Here is a 22,858-nt window from a genome sequence, read left to right as displayed (position 1 = left end):
GGATGCAATTAAATCCCATATAAGACAGAGACTGTGTCTGACATGATCAACTTGTAACTGTTACTGTGTTTGGCAAATAGTAAGTGCTTTACAAATATTATTAAACTGGAATATCTAAAATTAAATCTCTGTCTTGTCCAAAATTGAGCTAGAAGAAAAAACAATGAAACAATCAGATTGAACATTTTTCTCACTTTCTAAATGGTGTTTAGGGGTGCGGTGAGGAGAATTCCATTTCCCACATGTGTTCCGTTCCCCTCCCCACCCATCCCACCCCATATTGATCAACAATATTTACTGACAATTGACAACTGATTGCTGCCGATCTCTTGGCCACATCCTGCCTCTGGCCTGGACGACAGATGATCACTCGTGGGCAGGAAACGTCTACCAACTCTGTGTATATTTTACTCTCTCAAATAGCATAGTGCTCTGCACATGGTACGTACTCAATAAATTTGATTGATTGACAGTATTTTGACCAATTAGGGCTGTGGTTGAGCTGTGTCTGTGTGGTGAGGGAAGTTTTCAAACATGATTAATTAGTTTCTGTGAAGGCAGCTGAATCTCAAGGCTTAACTTCCTGTATGGGACATGTTCCTTATTGAGAAATAGATCAAGATATGCAGAAAACGCTTTTTTATTATGGTGATGAAGCAGCATGGTGTAGTGAATAGAGCACAGACCCGGGAGACAGAAGGTCATGGGTTCCAGTGCCAGCTCCGCTGCTTGTCTTCTGTGTTACCTTGGGTAAATCACTTCACTTCTCAGGGCTTCAGCTACCTCATCTGTAAAAAAAAAAAAATGGGGATTAACAGTGTGAACCTAATTTGGGACATGCACTGTGCCCAACCTGATTAATCTGTATCTACCCCGGTGCTTAGAAAAGTTCTTGGCACATAACAAGTGTTTCATAAGTACCATAATTACTATTATTATTATTAATTTTTATTAACGGTGTGGTTTCAGAGATGACCCTTTTTTCACTTTGGGCTTTTCTTTTCAATAGAGATGAGATGGATGTATCCTCTGCCAATGCTGCAGGCATTCTGATTGGCTACTGCCCACAGAAAGATGCCCTGGATGAGCTGCTGACGGGTTGGGAACACCTTTATTATTACTGCAGTCTGCGTGGGGTTCCAAAGCAATATATCTATCAGGTAGGTATCCTTTGGACTTTCCATGAGCTAGAGAATGGATTAAAACTTACATCATGGCCAACCTTCAATTCACCAAGATTTTTATGTTCAAGAATAGAAATCACTGATTTCAGGTAAAGATATTTTGTAGTATAATCACATCAGAAGTGAGGAAAAAACTCCGAGAGGTATGGGACATTGAAAATGAATTAATTTCTAATCTTTCCGTCTCATATTCTTCCTTACTTTGGCTTCAGAACCTCCATACCATCTAAACCTTGGGTATTCACTCCCCTACTTGAACATGTAACTAGTGGCCTAGAGGATAAAGTATGGCCTGATAGTCAGAAAGACCTGGGTTCTAATCCTGCTGCCATTTGTCTGCTGTGTGACCTTGGGCAAGTCACTTTGCTTCTCTGTGCCTCAGTTACCTCATCTGTAAAATGGGGATTAAGACTGCAAGCCCTTTGTGGGACAGGGACTGTGTCCAACCTGACTGGAATCTACCCCAGCGCTTGGTACAGTGTCTGGCATATAGTAAGTGCTTAACAAATACCGTTATTATTATTATTCATATTCTCATATGCTATTATTTCCTCCTCTCTGTAATCAATTTTAAAAGTCTGTCTTCCATGCTATTTGTAAGCTCCTTTGAGTTCAGGAACCTTGTCTACTTATTCTATTATACCCTATAATAACTAGGTGATCAATTCAATTATCATTATTAATAATATCACTATTATTAACAATAATAGTAGTATGTTTTTAAGAGTTTACTGTGTGCTGAACATTGCACTAAGCACTAGGAAAAAATATGTAGGTGAGAAATAGTCATGATCCCAGGCCCTTCAGAGACTCACAATCTAAAAATTAGGTAATGAAGGATTTTAGCAACAGAAAAGATAAAATAATGTAAAACAAAGCAACATAATAATAATAATAATAACTATTGTATTTGTTAAGTACTTACTATGTGCCAGGAACTGTTCTAAGCACTTGGCAGTGTTCTAAGCACTGGGGTAGATACAAGGAAATCAGGTTGGACACAGTCCCTGTCCCACATGGGGCTCACAGTCTCAATCCCCATTTTACAGATGAGGTTACTGAGGCACAGAGAAATGATGTGCCTCCTCACAGCCTCATGGGCACAAGGCATGTGGGAAACTGGACTTCTTATTCTCAAGATGGGAAAGCAGTAGGGGTTGTAAATGGTTTCTCTGGAAGGCATCGCTTGGTGGCTTCATTCTGCAGTCTGGTGGAAAGAGAAGCCAAAGTGCCCACTGGGGCACCTTAACATCACAAAATCTGCCCTTTGCCTGTATGTATTAAGAGCTCACGGTGTGCAGAGCACTGTACTAAACACTTGGGAGAGTGCAATACAACAATAAGCAGACACATTTCCTGCCTACATTTCCTCCATCTGGGGAGACAGACATTAATCTAAATATAAATAAATAAATTACAGATGTGTATGTAAGTGCTGCCGGGCTGGGAGGTGGGAAGAACAAACGGAGCAAATCAATACATATCTGTAAATTATTCATTTATATTCATGTCTGTCTCCCTCTCTAGACTGTAAGCTCATTGTTGGCAGGGAATTTGTCTATCAACTCTGTTATACTGTACTCTCCCAAGCTGTGAGTATAGTCCTCTGCACACAGTAAACGCTCAATACATACGATTAATTAAATCCCGGCCACCAGCTAGGCACGAGGCAAGTCAGGAACAGGGACACAGGATGTCCAGAGTAGGATCCCAGGATGTCAGGTGAAGGTTACGAGCATGCCGCGAGAGGACAGGGATGTGTGCTCCTAGTTTTTTATCTCAGCATCAATAAATGCTATAATTCTACTTATTTATACTGATTGATTCATTCAGTCAATCGTATTTATTGAGCACTTACTGTGTGCAGAGCACTGTACTAAGCACTTGGGAAGTATAAATGGGCAACATATAGAGACAGTCCCTACCCAACAATGATGCCTGTTTACTTGTTTTGATGACTGTCTCCCTCCTTGTAGACTGTGAGCCCATTGTGGGCACTGATTGTCTCTCTTTGTTGCTCAATACTTAATACAGTGCTCTGTACACACTATGCGCTCAAACACTCAAGAAAAGCAGCATGGCTCAGTGGAAAGAACACGGGCTTGGGAGCCAGAGGACATGGGTTCTAATTCCAGCTCCACCACTTGTCAGCTGTGTGACTTTGGGCAAGTCACTTAACTTCTCTGGGCCTCAGTTACCTCATCTGTAAAATGGGGATTAAGACTGTGAGCCCCACGTGGGACAACCTGATCACCTTGTATCCCCCCCCAGCACTTAGAATAGTGCTTCACATATAGTAAGTGCTTAACATGCAATCTTAATAAATATGAATAAATGAATGAATATTGATTTGATTAATCACAATGCAATTTTCTTTTTTTAAGTTCAGGACTATGGAAGCAGTAGAAAGAGCACTAGGATAAGAGTCAGAGGAACTGGAAGTGAAACAACTTGGGAGTCAGGGGACCTGGGTTCCAATCCCGGGTCCACTGTTTGTCCGCTGTGTCACCTTGGGCAAGTCACTTAACTTTTCTGTGCCTTAGTTCTTTCATCTACGAGCCTGTTGTTGGGTAGGGACCGTCTCTATATGTTGCCACCTTGTACTTCCCAAGTGCTTAGTACAGTACTCTGCACACAGTAAGCATTCAATAAATATAATTGAATGAATGAATGAATGAGGATTAAACCTTATTCCCTCCTACTTAGATTGTGTGTCCCATATGGGACAGGGACTGTGACCAACCTGAATAACTTGTACCTATCCCAGTGCTTAGTATGGTGCTTGGCACATAATAAGTGCATAATAATAATAATGATAATGGTATTTGTTAAGCACTTACTATGTGCTAAGTACTGTTGTAAGCGCTGAGGTAGATACAAGGTAATCAGGTTGTCCCACGTGAGGCTCATAGTCTTAGTTCCCATTTTACAGATGAGGTAACTGAGGGCCAGAGAAGTTAAGTGGCTAGTCCAAGGTCATACAACGGACAAGTGACGGAGCTGAGATTAGAATCCACATCCTCTGACTTCCAAGCCCGTGCTCTTTCCACTAAGCCACGCTGCTTCATGAGTACTATAACATTACACTACTACTACTACTACTAATTATTGTTATTATGGACGTGTGCGTGTGTGCTATTATTGAAGGGTCAAAGCTTGTAACAGAAGATTTATTAATATAAATTAACAGAGGGAGTGTTTTCTGATTCCATGGAAAGGTAGAGTTAAAGAGGAGTTATTCTTGAGGAGATAGATGGAAGGAAAGCACTTGGCAGTAGTCGGAATTTCCTGGAAGAGCAGTTCTGGTTCATGCCATTCCCCACTCACTGGGAGGGGATGAAGGATTCCTCAAGTCTTCTTTGAGGCATACTTAATGTGTGAAAATGTGTGACTAATGTGGAGTTTATGCAAACTGAACTACTGACAAAAACACTTGAGGCTCATCAACATTAAACATAATAGTTTTAACAGTATTCAGCCAATGCTCATTTCTCCCCTGTGCATTTCATTTACGGTAAAATGGGTCAGTTAGGGGTCTTGGCCTGTGACAGGTTGCCTTTCTTACCCTCACTGATACATCCCCATCTGAAAATGACCTCTCAGGGTCGTGGGATGATGTCTGCCACTGTGCAAATTATCTCCTTTCCCACTTTAAGGAGATATTTAGAATCTGGGTCTAATTGTTCACCAAGGCTTTCATTAGGTGTTTATTATTGTCAGACCTTCTCATTATTTTTGATTAAGGAAGTCTGATGTTCTGCAAACTCACTGAGCAAGTCCTTTTGCTGGAAAAGAAATGTATTAGGAGATCATTGTTATTCGACTAAGGCAATAATTTCCTGTCACTACTAAAAAATGACCTTTTTTTCACACCTTCACTGTATACCACAATTAATTAGAATAGCTTTTAACAGGCACATTAGAAATTCCCCTAATTTCATTAAAACTGCAAATAATTTCCAAATAACATTGCTATTTGCTCATAGTATTCTAGTATATTATTGAATGGTGGAGGAGCTTTCCCTCTGGGGAATGCTTTTTAACTAAGAATCACTGCCTGTTCATTTCCTTAGGCAATAGGTATAATCTAGTTTAATTTCCCTCCCTACCGTAATCAGCAATCAGTAAGAAAGCACACGTGCCCAGTGTGGAAACTACCTTGTTATCATTCAAAACAAGGAGATTGTAGCTCTAACCTGCTAACAGAGTTAACCAGCATTAGGTGGGTAACATGCTATGCAATGCAGGAGAGTAATTTAGCTATTCAGTGGATCTGATTTCTAAGGATGAGAGAAAGCTGGGAAACCACTTCACAAAGTTGAAAAGATTGGGAGAAAAAATATTAAGTGGGCAACTCAGTAGTATTTATTAAGTTCCTGGGTCAAAGTACTGTACTAGACACTTGGAGGGACATGATCTATGCCCTCATTGAGGGACAGGGACTGTGTCCAATCTGATTATTGTGTAGTTTAGTACATTTTATAGTACACAGTAAGCACTTAACAGGAGCAGCATGGCATAGTGGATAGAGCATCAGCCTGGGAGTCTTAAAGTCATGGGTTCTAATCCCAGCTCTGTCACTTGTCTGCTGTGTGAACTTGGGCAAGTCACTTCACTTCTCTGGGCCTCAGTTACCTCATCTGTAAAATGGGGATTGAGACTGTGAGTCCCATGTGGGACAAGGACTGTGTCCAACCTGATACGCTTATATCCACCCCAGCGCTTAGTACAGTTCCTGGCACATAGGAAGTGCTTAACAAATACCACAATTATTATTATTATTATAAGTATCACTATTAATAGCATAGAGAACCTTCTTGTTGCCATCAACTATTACAGGTACACACTTTTTTTTTCATTTGCCATGTTCTTCCCCCACTACTGGTCACCTCCACCTTCACCTTTGTTTTACACTGTGATTTTTAAAAGGCTTGTTCCGTGACCCATCTCTCTAGAGCACCAGTTTTCCAGCCTCCAAACCTAAAGCTCACCAGCTCTACCAGATGGTCCTAAGCCTCACCACTCTTCCCTTCCCAAAACTTGGTGAGAATAGAGGGGGTGGAGCCAGATTCATTCAATCGTATTTATTGAGCGCTTACTGTGTGCAGAGCACTGTACTAAGTGCTTGGGAAGTACAAGTTGACAACGTATAGAGACAGTCCCTACTCAACAGCTGGCTCACAGTCTAGAAGGGGGAGACAGACAATAAAACAAAACATATTAACAAAATAAAATAGAATAAATATGTACAAGTAAAATAAATAGAGTAATAAATATGTACAAACATATATACATATATACAGGTGCTGTGGGGAGGGGAAGGAGGTAAGGCAAGGGGATGTTCCCCGCTGTTTTGGGGGACAGGGAAATGTGGGGTCAAAAAAGACCACTGCAACCGGGGAGGTGGGAATCAGGGAAAGAAGGGACAAGTTTTCATCTTTAGAGGCAAGCGGGGTGGAATTCAGGAGGTGGAATTCAGGAGGGCAAGGAGCAAACACGGTGGAAGGGGGGGCAGGAGTATGTGGAGGTCTCTAAGTAATGAGGACCAGAATGAGGAAAAGTTGTCTTTTTTTTAAATAGCCTATTTACAAACAGAGTTTAATTGTTCGATTGATTTAGGCAGGTTGATTAAGGATGAGGTAAGAAAAACCCCTCAAGCGACTTACCTTCCAACAGTTGACTTCAGCAAGGCGATTCTCAGTGTCAGTGGCGGCTAGCAGGTACAACTATCTGGCATTAACAAATGGGAATCTAATAATAACCCACTAGCAGTAGTTTCTTCTCCCAGATCACAACAGGTGTTGAATAATTATCTCATGAACGAAATTGCCCCTAGAGAAGAAAAACAAAATCAAGAACAAGTTTCTCCCACATATTGCTAGAGCTTTGCAAATCCTAATAAATACTTGACGATAAGAGCAGATTGGAATCACCACCTTTGGCTGAAGTTATCAATCAGGTAGCCTCCTGAGCCAATCAAGAGCCCAACCTAAGAACTATAATCTCAGTTAAAAAAGAAATAACAACCTGGTGCTCTGCATCAAGCAGATTTCTGCCAATTTGAATAAATTAAAATACAAAGGCAAGTTTCTGTTTCCACTTAAGATGTCATTAAAAGCAAGGTTTTAATCATCTGCATCTCTTAGAAACACTTTTGGTGAAACACATATTCTCTCTCTCTCTTTTTTAATAACATTTGTTAAGCACTTACTATATGCCAGGCACCTCCTATGCACTGGGGTAGATAGAAGATAATCACGTTGGACGGAGAAGCAGCATAGCTCAGTGGAAAGAGCACGGGCTTTGGAGTCACAGATCCTGTGTTCAAATTCCGGCTCTGCCAATTGTCAGCTGTGTGACTTTGGGCAAGTCACTTAACTTCTCTGTGCCTCCGTTACCTCATCTGTAAAATGGGGATTAAGACTATGAGCCCCCTGTGGGACAACCTGATCACCTTGTAACCTCCCCAGTGCTTTGCACATAGTAAGCGCTTAAAAATATCATTATTATTATTGGACACAGTCCATCGCCCACATGGGGCTCACAGTCTTAATCCCCATTTCACGGATGAGGAAACTGAGGGAAAAAGAAGTTAAATAACACACTGCTTCTCTTCCTTCCTCTCTGACTGCTCCTTCTCAGCCTCTCTCCCTTGCTCCACTTCCTCCACTCATCCTTTAACTGTGGACGTGTCCTGAGATGCTCTTTTACCTCGTTTTTTTAATGGGCACCGTGGAAACACAGGGTAGATGCAAGATAATCATATACCTCAAACTCAACAGATGAACTCCTCTTTCCCACACAGAGATTTTAAGCTCCTTGAGGGAAGGGTTTATGTCTACCAGCTCTAGGTATTTTCCCAAGTGCTTAGTACACTACTTTGCCACACTACGGGCTCAATAAATGTAATCAGTGAGTTGGATTGACTGACATACAGACTCCTCCTAACTTTCCCATCTCTGTCTATAATATCCCCATGCTTCCCCAAGAGCCTATCCTCTTGTAGTCATTTCTGAATTCTTCTTGTCTCTCAGCTTTTATATTGATCTAACAGTTAAATCCTGCCAGTTCTTCCTTTACAATGTCTCCTTATTTGGCCTTTTCCTTAGCATCCAGACAGCACCCAGCCTGGTCCAAATGCTTGCAATTGCCTTCCACCTCCCTCCATTTCAAGCCAAAACTCCTTTCCATTGTCACTGAGTTTTTCGACTTTGAATACAGTGCTCTGCACGTAGGAGTGCTCAATAAATACCGATCAATCAATTATTCAATTGTGCTTATTGAGTGCTTAATGTGCACAGAGCATTGTACTAAGCGCTTAGGAGAAAACCATATAACTAGCACAGACACATTCTCACATGGGATTTACAGTCTGAATCCCTATTTAATAGACGAGATCCCTGAGGCACAGAGAAGTTAAGTGATTTACCCAAGGTCACAAAGTAGAAAAGCTGGGATTAGAACCCAGGTCCTTTCAACTCCCAGGCCTGTGCTCTATCCATTAGGCCATGCTGCTTCTGAACAGCAACATAGTTACTTGGCTTCAAGGCCCAAGGTAATTTATGTTCAATTTTAGCATGTAAACAGAGAAGCAAGTTTTGATTGCAGAGTTAGTGCCTAAGTAAATATTATCTATTTGAGCCATACTTTTAACAAACCCATTCTTTACCAGGCCATAAATAATTAGTAGTGAAAATTAAATGCCTGGCAGAGTTGAATTCATTTTCTGTTCCTGAAAATAATAACTTACAGGAAAAAAAGTAGGGATAGTTGTTTACCATATCTCTTCATAGTAGAAGGACATGCAGCTTTACAATTTTAAGATTCATCTTCATTATCAAATTATCCCACATGTTGACAGTGAATTCTATAGCAATTAATTTAAGTCTATTATATTTCGGTATGTGATCTAAAACAATCTTAATTTTTGTCTAGTGTACTAACTGGAAAAGAAACCATGTATAAAACTTGGAGTGGCTATGGCATTAACTAATGAAAATAGCAGATACATTTTTGTCAGTTGTATTTATTGAGCACTTACTGTGTGCAAAGCACTGTACTGAGTACGTGGGAGAGTAGAATATAACATCTTAACAGACCCACACCATGTCCCCTTAAACACTTCCCTCTAATCACCCCATCCCTGGCCTTCTTTCCCACCACAGACCTTGCCCAAAACAAGCTTACAGTCTAGAGAGGGAGGCAGAAGGGGAAATGAGAGTTTAGTCGGGGAAGGCCTCTTGGAGGAGATGTTCTTTAAATAAGGCTTTGAAGGTCGGGGGAGTGATTGTCTGTCGGATATGAAATGGGAGGGTGTTTCAGGCCAGAAGCTGGATTTAAAAGAGAGGCCAGCAGTGAGACAGATGAGATGGAGGTACAGTGAGTAGGTTGGGCATTAGAGGAGTGTGGTGTGTGATCTGGGTTGTAGAAGGAAATCAGGGAGATAAGATAGGAGGGGGCAAGGTAATTGACAGCTTTAAAGCCTGTGGTAAGGAGTATCTGTTTGATGTGGAGGTGGCTGGGCGACCACTTGAGGTTTTTAAAGAGTGGAGAATCATGGACTGAACAGCTTTGTTGAAAAATGATCCAGGCAGCAGAGTGAAGTGTGGACTGGAGTGGGGAGAAACAGGAAGCAGGCAGGTCAACAAGGAGGCTGATGCAGTAATCAAGGCGGGATAGGATTAATGCCTAGAACAATGCTTGATGTAAGTGCTTAAATGCCAATAAAAAAAAGATAAAAAAAGGTAGACTGACAGGATTTGTTGTCAGATTGAATATGCAGGTTGAATGAGAGAAATGAAGCCAGGGTAATGGGGACTGTGAGACAAAGGAGGATGATGGTGTGGTCTACAGTGATGGAAAAGTTAAAGGGAGGACTGGGTTTGGGAGGGGTGAGATCAAATACCATTGATTGAATGATTGATTGGTAAGGGAACACACCCAATCTGGACTTCTTTGACAATAAATAGGAAAATGTTGACATGAAAACAAAGCAACAGTCAATGTGTAAAAAGTCCAGGGTTGGTCACCTCTGTGTCAGACAGCCTCTCTGAATCTGTTTCTCCATATTTTGAAGAAATGAAAATTACACTGGGCCTTATTTCTGTTCTAGACTGCTAACAGAGGTTCATGATTCACTTTCCTTGGAGGAAAGTGGAACATTGAAATCTGATTTTTCTCCAACTGACTTCTGTGGCATCTCTAGCACCTCTTTTCCATCTTATAAATCAGCTTTCTAAATTCCACCTCATGCCTTCTTAGCCTTCTCACAGCCTTCTTAGAAAAACAGTTTCTAAATGAAAATCTCTCTGATAATGTTAAGTATATTGCAGTCTCAGAGCTAACGGGGAAAACAGAATATATTGAGAGCAAGAGTATATTTGTGCCTTTTTTATATTGTCATGTCGATGAGGCAAAACAAAGTAATTTAAAAGTGATTTTCTGGTGATTTATATTCTTCTTGGTTTTGTTCCAAATTAGAGAGCTTGCTGCCTTAAATCAATCACTCTTGTCCTATTTGTTTTTTTTTCTCCCCTCTGGTTATCTCTGTCTTTATTTTGCATTAATAGAATAACTCTGTGGTAGCCATATTTCCACATAGATTAAGCAAACTGCATATCTTATGATAGACTGTCTTGTTTAGCGAATAGTTACCAAGGATATGTCTTCCTATTGACTAAGAAGGATCTGGCTTTTTTCCTGGCTCTGCTGCTCTATAATGCAGTAGGTTGACTTTGATAAATTCATTCCACCCTCTGTGCCTTAGATTGACAGGGTAAAGTGGATGGAAGTTAACATATTTCAATTAAAGTGTTTATTGAGTTCTATTCTGTGCCAAGCACTGCTAAGCACTTACATTTATATGTTTATAATGGCATTTTTAAGCACTTAGTATGTGCCAGACACTGTACTAAGCACTGGGGTAGATTCAAGGTAACTGAGTTGAACACAGCCCGTGTCCTACATGAGGCTCTTAGTCTTAATCCCCATTTTACAGATGAGGTAACTGAGACACAGAGAAGTGAAGTGACTTGCCCAAGTTCCCATAGCAGACAAGTGGCGATGGCAGGATTAGAACCCAGATCCTTCTGATTCCCAGGTCCGTGCTCTACCCACTAGCTCACCCTGCGTCTCTTTTGCTTGGGAAAGTGCCACAGAGTAAGTAGTAGTAATAGAATGTATTAAGGGCTTATTCTGTGCAGAACACTGTACTAAGCCCTAGGAAAGAATACACAGATGGGAAATAGAAAGGATCCCTGCCCTCAGGGAACTTATAATCAAGAGGGGGAGAAAGACACCAAAATAAACTGCAGACAGTAGTAAGCAATAGATTTTAAAGAGGTGGTCATAAATGCTGTGGGGAGAAGAGGGTGAAGTGAATTACTAAATACTTTGTGGGTGAAGCCTCAGAAGCATAGGTGACACAGTAGGGTTGCCACGGCTGAGTATGCCGTTTGCCGAGAAGAATCGAATTCAGTTCTCTGATGGCTTGAAGGGTGGGAAAGTTCAGGTGCATGGAACCCTGGGAAGCTAAGCGATCACAAACAAGAATTTCTTTCTTCAGGTTGCCGGGGACCTCGTGTGTCGGCTGCACCTCGATGGCCACATGGACAACCCAGTGAAGACTTACAGTGGCGGCACCAAGAGAAAACTCTCCACTGCCTTGGCCTTAATCGGGAAACCCCAAATTCTCTTCCTGGTGAGAGAAGTGTGAATGTTATCACTCCTTACAAATGTGAGCCCCCAAGCTTTAGTTCTGTTTGTTTGTTTTTTTTCTGTAAAGTGCTGATTTTGAAACCTTGGAAGGACAAGCAGAAGAACCCTGGACTTCAATTCCCAGAAGGGACCAACTTTCCTCCTTGACAGTTGGCATTTTCCCATCAGAGTTTGCCACAGCTACTTTGTCATCTATCTTTTCCAGACAGGCAGTTCCTGAGGAGCACTTCTTTTAGGCCCATTTGGCTGTAAAACTTTAAAGACTGAAGAAAAGACCTTGGGGAAAAATAAGAGGAGGAAATGAGGGAGGGGAATGGAATGAAGCAGATGAAACATCGGGTGACATAATGTCCCTTTTTATTGTAAGAAAAATGATCCTTTCAGTATCTGAGGAGGCTGGGCATGGAAAGGGGTGGGAGACTAATTGGGGGAAATGAGATTTGCTTCATTCTCCCTCTCCCTCCCCACTGGCAGTAAATCCCATGATGTAGATAGCTTTGAGGTACACCTATGAAACTCATTATCAAATACTTAGTATGTGCTTTATAAATACCACAGTTACTATTACTAGTGTCTCTCCAAACGTTGTGTGGGCCACTGTCAAAAACAGAATGCTGGGTTGGATGAAATACTGGTGAGACCCAATATGGAATCAAGTGCTTTCCATTCATGTGCTTTGAACTGCACTGTTAGTTCATTTGGAAACTAAATGAATTGGTAAAAAGAGAACAAAAGGAAAAAAAAGGACCGTTTTCTTCAGAATTACTCAGACAAGACATCAAACTATCGATAGTATTTACTGAATGCCTGTTGTGTGCAAAGCACTGTATTAAGCTCTTGGGGAAGTACAATATAATTAGCAGGCACGATTCCTGCCTTCAAAGAGTTTACAATCTAAAGGGGAAGATAGACGTTGAAACCAATTAGGGGTAGTGGTGACAGTAGAGTATAAATATATGTATATAAGTGCTACAGGGTTGCATAAGTACACAAAAGTGGTTTGAAAGTGCAAAAGTGGCAGATGGAGTGGTATGAGGCGGGGAGGTGAAAAATGGGAAAGTCCACGTAGACGAGATGTGATTTTAGAAGGACTCTGATTATGGGGAGAGTAATTAATTAATTAGTTCATTCAGTTGTATTTATTGAGTGCTTGCTTACTGTGGGCAGAGCGATGTGCTAAGCTCTTGTGAAGTACAAGTCGGCAACATATAGAGACGGCCCCTACCCAACAACGGACTCACAGTCTAGAAGGGGGAGACAGACAACAAAACAAAACATGTAGACAGGTGTCAAAACCATCAAAATAAATAGAATTATAGCTATATGCACATCATTAACAAAGTAAATAGAATAGTAAATATGTGCAAGTAAAATAAATAGAGCAATAAACCTGTACAAATATATATGTAAGTGCTGTGGTGAGGGGAAGGAGGTAGGGAGGGGGGATGGGAAGGAGGAGAGGAAAAAGGGGGCTCAGTGTGGGAAGGCCTCCTGGAGGAGGTGAGCTCTCAGTAGGGCTTTGAAGGGAGGAAGAGAGCTAGCTTGGCGGATGTGTGGAGGGAGGGCTTTCCAGGCCAGGGGAAGGATGTGGGCCGGGGGTCGATGGCGGGACAGGCGAGAACGAGGCACAGTGAGGAGGTTAGCGGCGGCAGAGGAGCGGAGGGTGCGGGCTGGGCCTAAAGCCTCGCAAGGTCTAGCTGATATACAGAGGGAGGTAAAATGAGCCAAATCTGGTCCCTCTGCCAAGAGTGCTTCAGTCTTATTTATTTGTGCCTCTAGACATTATAAATAAAAGCCTGTGAAAAGTTGATTTTTCTCAGTTACTAAATGCAAGTTAAGGATTCGGACTTTCATTCAAAAGGATTCCCAAGTCATTGTCACAAGGAAAGTGAATGTAACTTCGTGTCAATTTTCACACAAAATGTCATATGTAGTTCATTTTAGAATGGAGTCTCTGAAAATGTTTATATTTAAGCCAGATATTATAGGCTCTCATGAAGGTTGAGTCTTTGGGATACTTTTCCAAGGTCCTTCCGCATCAGCACCACGAAGCATTTATTGTGGCTTCGATCAACCGTGATATTTCATTAAGCGCTTTAAGTATGCAAAATACCGTACTAAATTCTTGCAAGAAGAGTTCCTTACTGGAAAATTAACTTGGACAATGATATGGAAGGTGTTAGATCCTAGTATTAATTAAAACGAGTTCTCTGACCCCCCAAGGAGCTTGCCGTCTAAATGGAGGAGGGCAGACATAGAGAAAATTCAACCAAAACAGTGATAAAAAGTTGAATTTAACAATTCAAGAATAAAGAGAAATAAAAAGGTACACAGGATATTAATAATAATAATAATAATAACTGTGGTACTTGTTAAGTACTTACTATGTGCCAGGGACTGTACTGAGTGCTGGGGTGGATACAAGCTACTGGGGTTGAACGCAGTCATATGGGGCTCACAGTCTTAATCCCCATTTTACAGATGAGGTAACTGAGGCATAGAGAAGTGAAGTGACTTGTCCAAGACCACACAGCAGACAAGTGGCAGAGCCAGGATTAGGACCCATGTTCTTCTGACTCCCAGTTCCATGCTCTATCCACTTTGCCATGCTGCTTGGGTTTTTTGGCTCATCACTGATCCGGGGAAAGTCATTTTATAAACAAGTCACTACAACCTGCCCAGCGTTATGTAGGTACTGTCGTGTCTGGAAGCCACTATAGTGAATGGAGATAATCTCAGCTTTGAGGCCAACCTCTGAAAACCCCAGCCCTCAGGTGGAAGGGAAACTTCAGACTACATCCATTAAGGGTTTGCTTGCTTTTTGCTCCCTCAAAAAGCAATCTATCCCTACCCCTTAGCGGGTTATTTGTAGCGTTCCACAAGCTTGTAAAATTCACAGACTAGTTCATTAGCCTGTGAATAATCATGAGTTCCCTCAAGTGGGAAGTAGCTTGGCCTAGAGGAAAGAGCCTGGGAGTCAGAGGATCTGGGTTCTAATCCCTGCTCTGACATCTGCCAGCTGTGTGATCTTGGGCAAGTTACCTAACTTCTCTGTGTCTGTTACCTCAGCATTTAGTACAGCGCCTGAAACTCAATAGGCCACTTAACAAGTACCATAAAATGAGTGTATAGACAAGCCTGCCGTTTTGTCATTTCCCAACGTGTTCACCCACTGTCAGTTTGGGGAGAACTTCCGTGTTTCTGAAGATTTGTTTCCATCCATCCGGAGAATTCTCTTCCTGCCACCTCCTCCCACTCCTAATGAAGATAATCTGTTTTCTACTTTCTGCCATCCATATTTTGTTGGGGGCCTCATGTTTTCCTGCATTCTAACGGCAGGATGAACCCAGCTCCGGGTTGGATCCATGCTCTAAGCGGTACCTGTGGAAAACCATCATGAAGGAAGTTCGGGAAGGCTGTGCTGCCGTGTTGACCTCCCACAGGTATTTTGTTGCCTTATTTGATAGATCATTTTGACCATAAGCCTATGTGCACCTGCCCTTTAAGAGGTGAAGTGGATCAGGGGGAAACTGAAGTTCCATGAGGCAATCTTATATAATAATAATAATAATGATGATTTTTGTTAAGCACTTACTATGTGTCAAGCACTGTTCTAAGCACTGGGGTAGATTCAAGGTCATCAGGTTGTCCCACGTGGGGCTCACAGTCTTCATCCCCGTTTTCCAGATGAGGGAACTGAGGCACAGAGAAGTGAAGTGACTTGCCCAAAGTCACACAGCTGATAAATGGCAGAGCCGGGATTAGAACTCACGACCTCTGACTCCTAAGCCCAGGTTCTTTCCACTAAGCCATGCTGCTTCTTTTATATCTTAGATGATTCAATCAGATGAAATGGAAAGGATGTGGAGACCTTCGAGCATTACTTGGGACATTTATCATTTTATACACTTTATAGAAAGATGGCCCTGAAACACTCTCAGTTGCTGCTCAGCTATGCCTGTACCCTTTTCAATTTGCGTAACTGAGCCCACTTTCAGGGATATCATGGAATCCATCCAGGGGTGGGAACTTCGACCCCAATTAGTCTGGCTTTAAGTGGAAGGGGTTTTAACAGATCGACTGCTTAGTTTTGCACTGATTATTCTGTTGGGCAAGAGTTAGATTGCTAATATTGATTCAGCATAAATTAAGCCAGTGTTGACACGTAAACATTTATTAAACAATTTATTAAGCAGCAGGACTTTGGCTAGCGAGAATTCTGAGGTTGTGGTCAATCAGTCAATCAAGCCATGTTATTTTTTGAGCACTTATTATGTTCAGAACACTGTACTAAGTCCTTGGGAGAGTGTAATAGTAATTATAATAATTATGGTACTCGTCACGGGCTTTCTCTGTGACAAACACCATTCTAAATGCTGGGGTAGATACAAGTTAATCAGATTGGACACAACCCCTGTCCCACATGAGGCTCACACTCTTAATCACCATTTTACAGATGACATAACTGAGGCACAGAGAAGATAAATGACTTGCCAAAGGTCATACAGCAGACAAGTGGCAGAGGTGGGATTAGAAACCAGGTCTTTCTGGCTCCCAGGCCCGTGCTTTTTCCACTAAGCCATGCTGTTTCTTAAATGAAAGCCCAATAATCCCAATTTAGAATATGCAATTTTATGCTTTACACTTGGGGAATAATGGCCAGTGTTCCTATTCACCAAAACAATAGACCATGTAACATGCAACCAGAAGCAACTGATCTGGTAACGATCCCACTGGATGCTTTGTGCCTCCCATTCCCTCCAACCCCAGCTACATGGTGCCTTCAGAGAACCTCTGCAGTACTTCTGCTTCATTTCCCACCTCCCTACACCTTACAGTCAATCAAACAAAATGGCAGGGGAACATGCAAATACTGTTTTTACTTCCCCTGCCCTTGAAAATCTAAAATAAAGTGAGAACGATTAGCAAAGTTTCCTGTAACTTCCTAGGCAGGGAATGCCTCTAACAACTCTGTTCTATTGAATTTTCCCAAGCACTTAGTCCAGGGCACTGCAGACAGTCAGTGCTCAGTAAATATCATTGATTAATTAATTCGTTCGTTATTAACCTATCTCCTTGAAACAACTCAGATTTCCCTTTAGAGTTAAACCTAGACACTTGTCCATGGATATGATATAACTTTGTTACGTGGTTGATCTCTCTCTTCCCCACTTTTCATCAGCATGGAGGAGTGCGAAGCATTGTGCACAAGGCTGGGGATTATGGTCAATGGCAGTTTCAAGTGTCTCGGTTCTCCTCAGCACATTAAAAACAGGTACGGGGCATATCAGTGTTCAGACAGCCGGTCCGTTATCACTAAATCCTACATAAGAATTAACTTGGCATTTTAATAGAATTGATAATGTGTAACTGTGACAATTTCTGCAACTTTCTCTCTGCCTCATTAGAGTAGACTGCATTGGTTCCTGGGAAATCAAATATTAAATATTCCTTAGCTTGGGTTTCAGACCCTATGGGACTATTTTTCTGATCTTGTCACATTCATAAAGCAGACTTGAGCTCATCACCACTTTCCTTCCAATTTGATCTCTTAGCAAATGAACTAATCAGTAACTGAATGTCACTGAAGTATAACAAAGGCTCATTTTGAGGATATGTAATGAAAAGATAATTTCTTTCAAGGTCTTCTAACTTTTATGGGGCATACTTAAATCTTTACAGTTTAATTTCAAATTCCTGGGGACGAGTTATTGGGTTTACTCATTTGATTTCTGAGCCTCATTGTTCTTGTCTAATTCATCAAGCAATGGTATTTATTGAGCATTTACTATATGCAGAGCATTGTACTATGTGCTTGGGAGAGTACACTATATTAGAGTTGATAAGCATGATCACAGGCCACCAGTCTAGAGGGGGAGAGAGACATTAAAACATGCTAAGCGCTTGAAAGAGTAAAGAGGAAATTGAAAAAAGCCATAAACCAAAGAAGTTTAGGGGGAAAAATAGTTCAACTTATAGGTGGTTAAATGGAATTTGATGTATTCGGAAAATGAACACCTCATTGCCCTTAAATGAGGTGGTCTTTAGAGTGAGAATGAGTGGACTCTAAATGGTGACTATGGGAGCTCTTGAAAATAATCATCACATGGTGGAATTGTTATCAAGGTCTTTTCCAAATAGTATAAATAATTGGCTGCCTCATTTAATTTGATAGAACACTATTTAAAATGATGATCCAAAAAGTACATCTGAGGTGGTAACACTGTAGCAACTTAACTCCATAAATATAATGGAAACAGCAGTGTAGCCTAGTGGAAAGATTACGGGCCTAGGAATCAGGGAATTTAGGTTCTAAGCCTGGCTCTGCCACTTGCTCGCTGTGTGACATTGGGCAAATCACTGCTTCTTTGTGCCTCAGTTTCCTCATCTGTAAAATGCTTATAAATACCTGTTCTCCCTCCCTCTGAGACAGTGAGCTCCATGTGAGACAGTGACTGTCTTATCTGATTGCATTTTTTCTATACCAGCACTTAGCACAGTGCTTGGCAGGCAGTTTAGAAATACCGCAATCCTTATTATTATCATTACTTTTTTTGTAATGAGCTTAATTCTCCCAGTCTCTAAGTTTGCTCCAGACCTCTATGGAGCTGTGTAGGTCAAGTACAACATATCCCTAAATTCCTACCAGAGAATAAATGTAGACATGGGTAAAACTGTTCTAATTGTAAATACTCAGGAAATAGATATTTCATTCTTTATGTGAGAGAGGATTTACATCTGCAGTAACATGGGAGAATGATGATGATACTTCATGAGGGAGATTAGTAGAGTATACCTCATGGATTTGGACAGCACTAATAAATTATTATAGTCCTTTGACCGAGATATTTCTGTTTAAGAAAAGTTCAGAGTGAAGAGAAATAGGATCTGAAAAGGAGCAGGACAAGAGACAGAAAGAGAATAACAGGTCAAAGCAGAGAGGAAGAACTGAGCTGATGGGAATTTTCAAACTTCATTCCCCGCACCACCCCAGCTCTGGGGTCACGCCCACCAGACTGATGAATAAACATATTTAGGTAAGAAGGTTAAGAAGATTATAGGTCCACGAACCCTGAAGAGAGTATCCCTTCATGAAATCTGAGCATTTTCGGAGAGCGGTCTCTAAAAGGAAAACCACACAATGCAGCACAGACTTCAGCGTAATGAGGGTCAAACAGTGGCAACCTTTAATTGTGAATCGGTTTCACACTTCTGGGCCACCACTCTTATATAAATATTTTCCTTTACAATATGGGCTTATTATTTTCACTGTTCCAAACCACAACCCTTTTTTCTAGAAGACGAAGGCCTTCAGCCTAACTCCACCACAGTGCATTTACCCTGTAGAACTCAGATAAAGCCATCCTGTCCTTTATGTTCAAAGATGACACTGTTGGCAATGAGTTGTTTCTCGTATCTGGGAGTGTGGCTGATAATGTCACTGCATGACAGACACCTTCTTCCACCTCATTATGTCCCTGGTGTCTGCAGGAGGAGGCCAGAGGCAACACTAATGAAAGCCACCTGTAAGAAGCCAGGAGGAGCTGGTTATAGCGACTGTCACTTCTTCCTCTGGCTTGGAAATTGGTTACAGAGAAAGCCTAGAGCCCGTGTGTAAAAGACGGCTGCCAGTTTAAGACATGATCTTTAAATCCAAAGTCCAGAATGGAACATAATCATAGCCAGTGTCTGAAATACGTGGGAAAATGAATAAACAAATTAAATTGATTCCATCTGGTGCCAGAGCGTTGGGAATTATTTTTCCTAGTTGCCAGCAAATATAGATCATGAATACTGATGAATCAGAAAGGAAAGATACTAAATGCTTAAAAGAAACCCAAAACCTTTTGTTGTCACTCTAATAATACTAGAAATAATTGATCATTCATATTAGTTGATCATTTATGAGGTTTTTCAATCTAGAAAAAATAAGAAATCCAGAAAAATGACCTTTGGATGTAAAACAGGGAAAATGTAACAGGGATATTTTTAGTTTTATTTAACTCAAAAGGGGAGTTTTCGGGAGGTTTAATTAATGGCTACATAATGACAATTTAAGTCCTGGTAATCTAAACAGAACAAGAAAGAAGAATTATTAAAATAAACACCTGTCATAGAATAAACATGTTTTTTTAAACAAAACAATAATCACAGGGTATGTTCAAGGCTAAAGGAATTCCATTTGCTCATTACAATAGACATTTAGGAAAGGCATTCTATATTAGATGGTAATTTGTGCCAGAAACTTCTCCCTATCATTTATTGAGTCTCTTTATAACTCTCTGTATTGTAAGCTCATTGAGAGTTGAAATCATGTCTACAAAGTCTGTTGTATTATGCTCTCACATGTGCTTAGTACAATGCTCAATCAATCAATCATTTATTAAACATTTACTGTGTGCAGAACACTGTACTAAGCACTCGGGAGAGTACGCTGTAACAGAATTGGGAAATATGCATTCCCTGCCACTCCGCCTAGACCAAGCATGCAATAAATTCTACTATCCTCTGATTTATAACTCTCTATTTGGCATGTTGGTAAGAAACATATGCCTTTCCCATAGCCTAAATCTTTTCAATGACAAAAAAGATTTCACTTCTCTATTTGATTTTATCTGAGCATGCTATTGAGCACAATCAGAAATGAATATGAACATGTATGCCAACTTCTTGATGATGATGATGGTGTGTGCTAAGTGCTTACTATGTGTCAAGCACCATACTAAGCACTGGAGTAGATACCAGTTAACCAGTTCAGCCACAGTCAGGGGGACAAAGCCATCAGCTTCACATTACATCTTTTGGGATAGGTAGGCAGTCTCTGCTACCTTAGTCATGTGGCCTAGTGGAAGGAACATAATGATTTGTTAAGCACTTACTATGTGCCAAGCACTGTTCTAAGAGCTGAGGTACATACAAGATAAGAAGGTTGTTTCACACTCACAGTCTTAATCCCCATTTTACAGATGAGATAACTGAGGCACAGAGAAGCTAAGTGACTTGCCCAAAGTCACACAGCTGACAAGCGGCAGAGCCAGATTAGAACCCATGACCTCTGACTCCAAAGCCCGGGCTCTTTCCACTGAGCCACACTGTTCTCTTGCCCTCCTCAACCCCACCCCCTCACTGGCCCAAGCAATCAATCAGTGGAATTTGGATTAGTGGAAAGAGCCCGGGCTTGGGAATCAGAGGTCGTGGGTTCTAATTCCGGGTCCACCACTGGTCAGCTGTATGATTTTGGGCAAGTCACTTGATTTCTCTATGGCTCAGTTACCTCATCTGTAAAATAGGGATAGAAACTGTGAGCCCCATGTGGGACAACCTGATTACGTTTTATCTACCTCAGCGCTTAGAACAGTGATCAGCACGTAGAAAATGCTTAACAAATGACATTATTATTATTATTATTATTATTTATTGAGTGCTTACTATGTGCAGAGCACTGTACAAAGCACTTGGGAGAGTACTATACAACAGAGTCGGTAAACATGTTCCCTACTCCTAAAGAGTTTCCCGTCTAGAGGCAGCCTGGGGATTCACCAGCAAGGGGCCATGGTAGATACAGAGTCGAAGAAGTGGCATTAATCAGTCAATCAATCAATCTTATTTATTGAGTGCTTACTGTGCACAGAGCACTGTACCAAGCGCTTGGAAGAGTACAATACAACAGAGTTGGTGTATAAGCTCGTTGTGGGCAGGGGATGTGTCTGTTTATTGTTATATTGTACTCTCCCAAGCCCTTAGTACAGTGCCTTGCACACAGTAAGCACTCAATTAATATAATTAAATGAGTGAATGAATGAATGGAAGTCCCTTGACCACAACAAATCTGCCGTTTAGAGGACTGAGCCCATAACCTCTCTCTTCTTCTTTCTCTCCCCTTCCCTTCTGCCTTCTTCCTCCTTTCTTTTCCTTTTTTCTTCCCTTCCTCCCTTCCTCTTTACTCTAAAGTTTGCCTCCTCAGTCCAAAAGAAAAGTTGCATGCCTAAATGTAAACTAGAAAAAAGTGGAAGGTTTATTACTCTATTAGTCACTTATTCCATAATAGGGGAAATATCTAATTTCCTTAATGATCCAAATGAATTTCTTCTAAACACTGATAATATAAATACCATAGATTTCAATCTCTAACAATGACACATTTGAAAAATTAATTCGATATTCTTTGAAGAAAAGGACCATGTTATCGATTTGGATACCTTCCTGTTGAAAACCCCAAGTCCACTACACTGTGAACAAAACTGAACCAGGATAGTTTTAGAATATATTTCCCATCATTTACCGAGCTGCGAAATGTAGTGTATATTAGGAAAAGACAGTCCAAATGAGTAGGCTACCTCTATTTTGTCCAGCTGGCCCAATTTTAATAAGGGTTTGTTTTGGCATGTTCTGCAGGTTATGGGTTTATGAGTGGTTGTTTAAACAATGAAACCCCAATTAATCCAGATATTCTGCTCCATTTTTTTTTGGATCAACCAATAAAATTCAGCATCACTGAGAAACTATAAAAGGTGATTATTCTTTTGGAACAGATGGCTACTGAGCAGGTGCATTAGCTTTGAACTTATGCAGTTTTAATGATGATATTTTCCTTCTCAAGCCTCACCCTGCCAAATACTGTAAGTTTGCATCTTGGCAGTGTTAACCAAGCCAGAATATATTTCTTCGGCATTCTGCTGGTTTTTTTTTTTTTTTTTCTCCCTTAATCATGTTTGTTGGGTCTGGGGAAAACGGTTTTAGGATGGAAAATGGTCAGCCAAACTGCTAACTGCTCTGTTGGCTCCTACTTCGCAGGAAGCAGCTTGCTGGTTGATTGCAGCAGTGGGAAATATCAGAGCCGATCATCTTACTCACTGTCGAAAGCTTTGTGATAAAAAATTATGAATCCAAGGTATTGGCGGGGCATAATTTGACTAGCCAAAAAGCATTTTCCTTTTTTGAGGGCTTTCTTCTTTACC

General features: G+C 41.0%; 1 protein-coding gene across 1 annotated transcript in view; it reads left to right on the top strand.

The window, feature by feature from the left end:
• ABCA13 (ATP binding cassette subfamily A member 13) overlaps positions 1-22,858 on the top strand; it is a 249,825-nt gene that overhangs the window by 214,089 nt on the left and 12,878 nt on the right. Inside the window, exons 55-58 of the mRNA XM_038760086.1 lie at positions 1,010-1,160; positions 11,749-11,883; positions 15,240-15,343; positions 17,083-17,175. Of these exons, the coding sequence (XP_038616014.1) occupies positions 1,010-1,160; positions 11,749-11,883; positions 15,240-15,343; positions 17,083-17,175 (483 nt within the window). The remainder of the gene's footprint in view (positions 1-1,009; positions 1,161-11,748; positions 11,884-15,239; positions 15,344-17,082; positions 17,176-22,858) is intronic.

Source organism: Tachyglossus aculeatus, chromosome 18 (assembly GCF_015852505.1).
Source record: "Tachyglossus aculeatus isolate mTacAcu1 chromosome 18, mTacAcu1.pri, whole genome shotgun sequence".
Lineage (NCBI taxonomy): Eukaryota > Metazoa > Chordata > Mammalia > Monotremata > Tachyglossidae > Tachyglossus > Tachyglossus aculeatus.
Note: the sequence above shows the minus strand (reverse complement) of the source record. Positions and strands in the feature narration are given on the sequence as shown.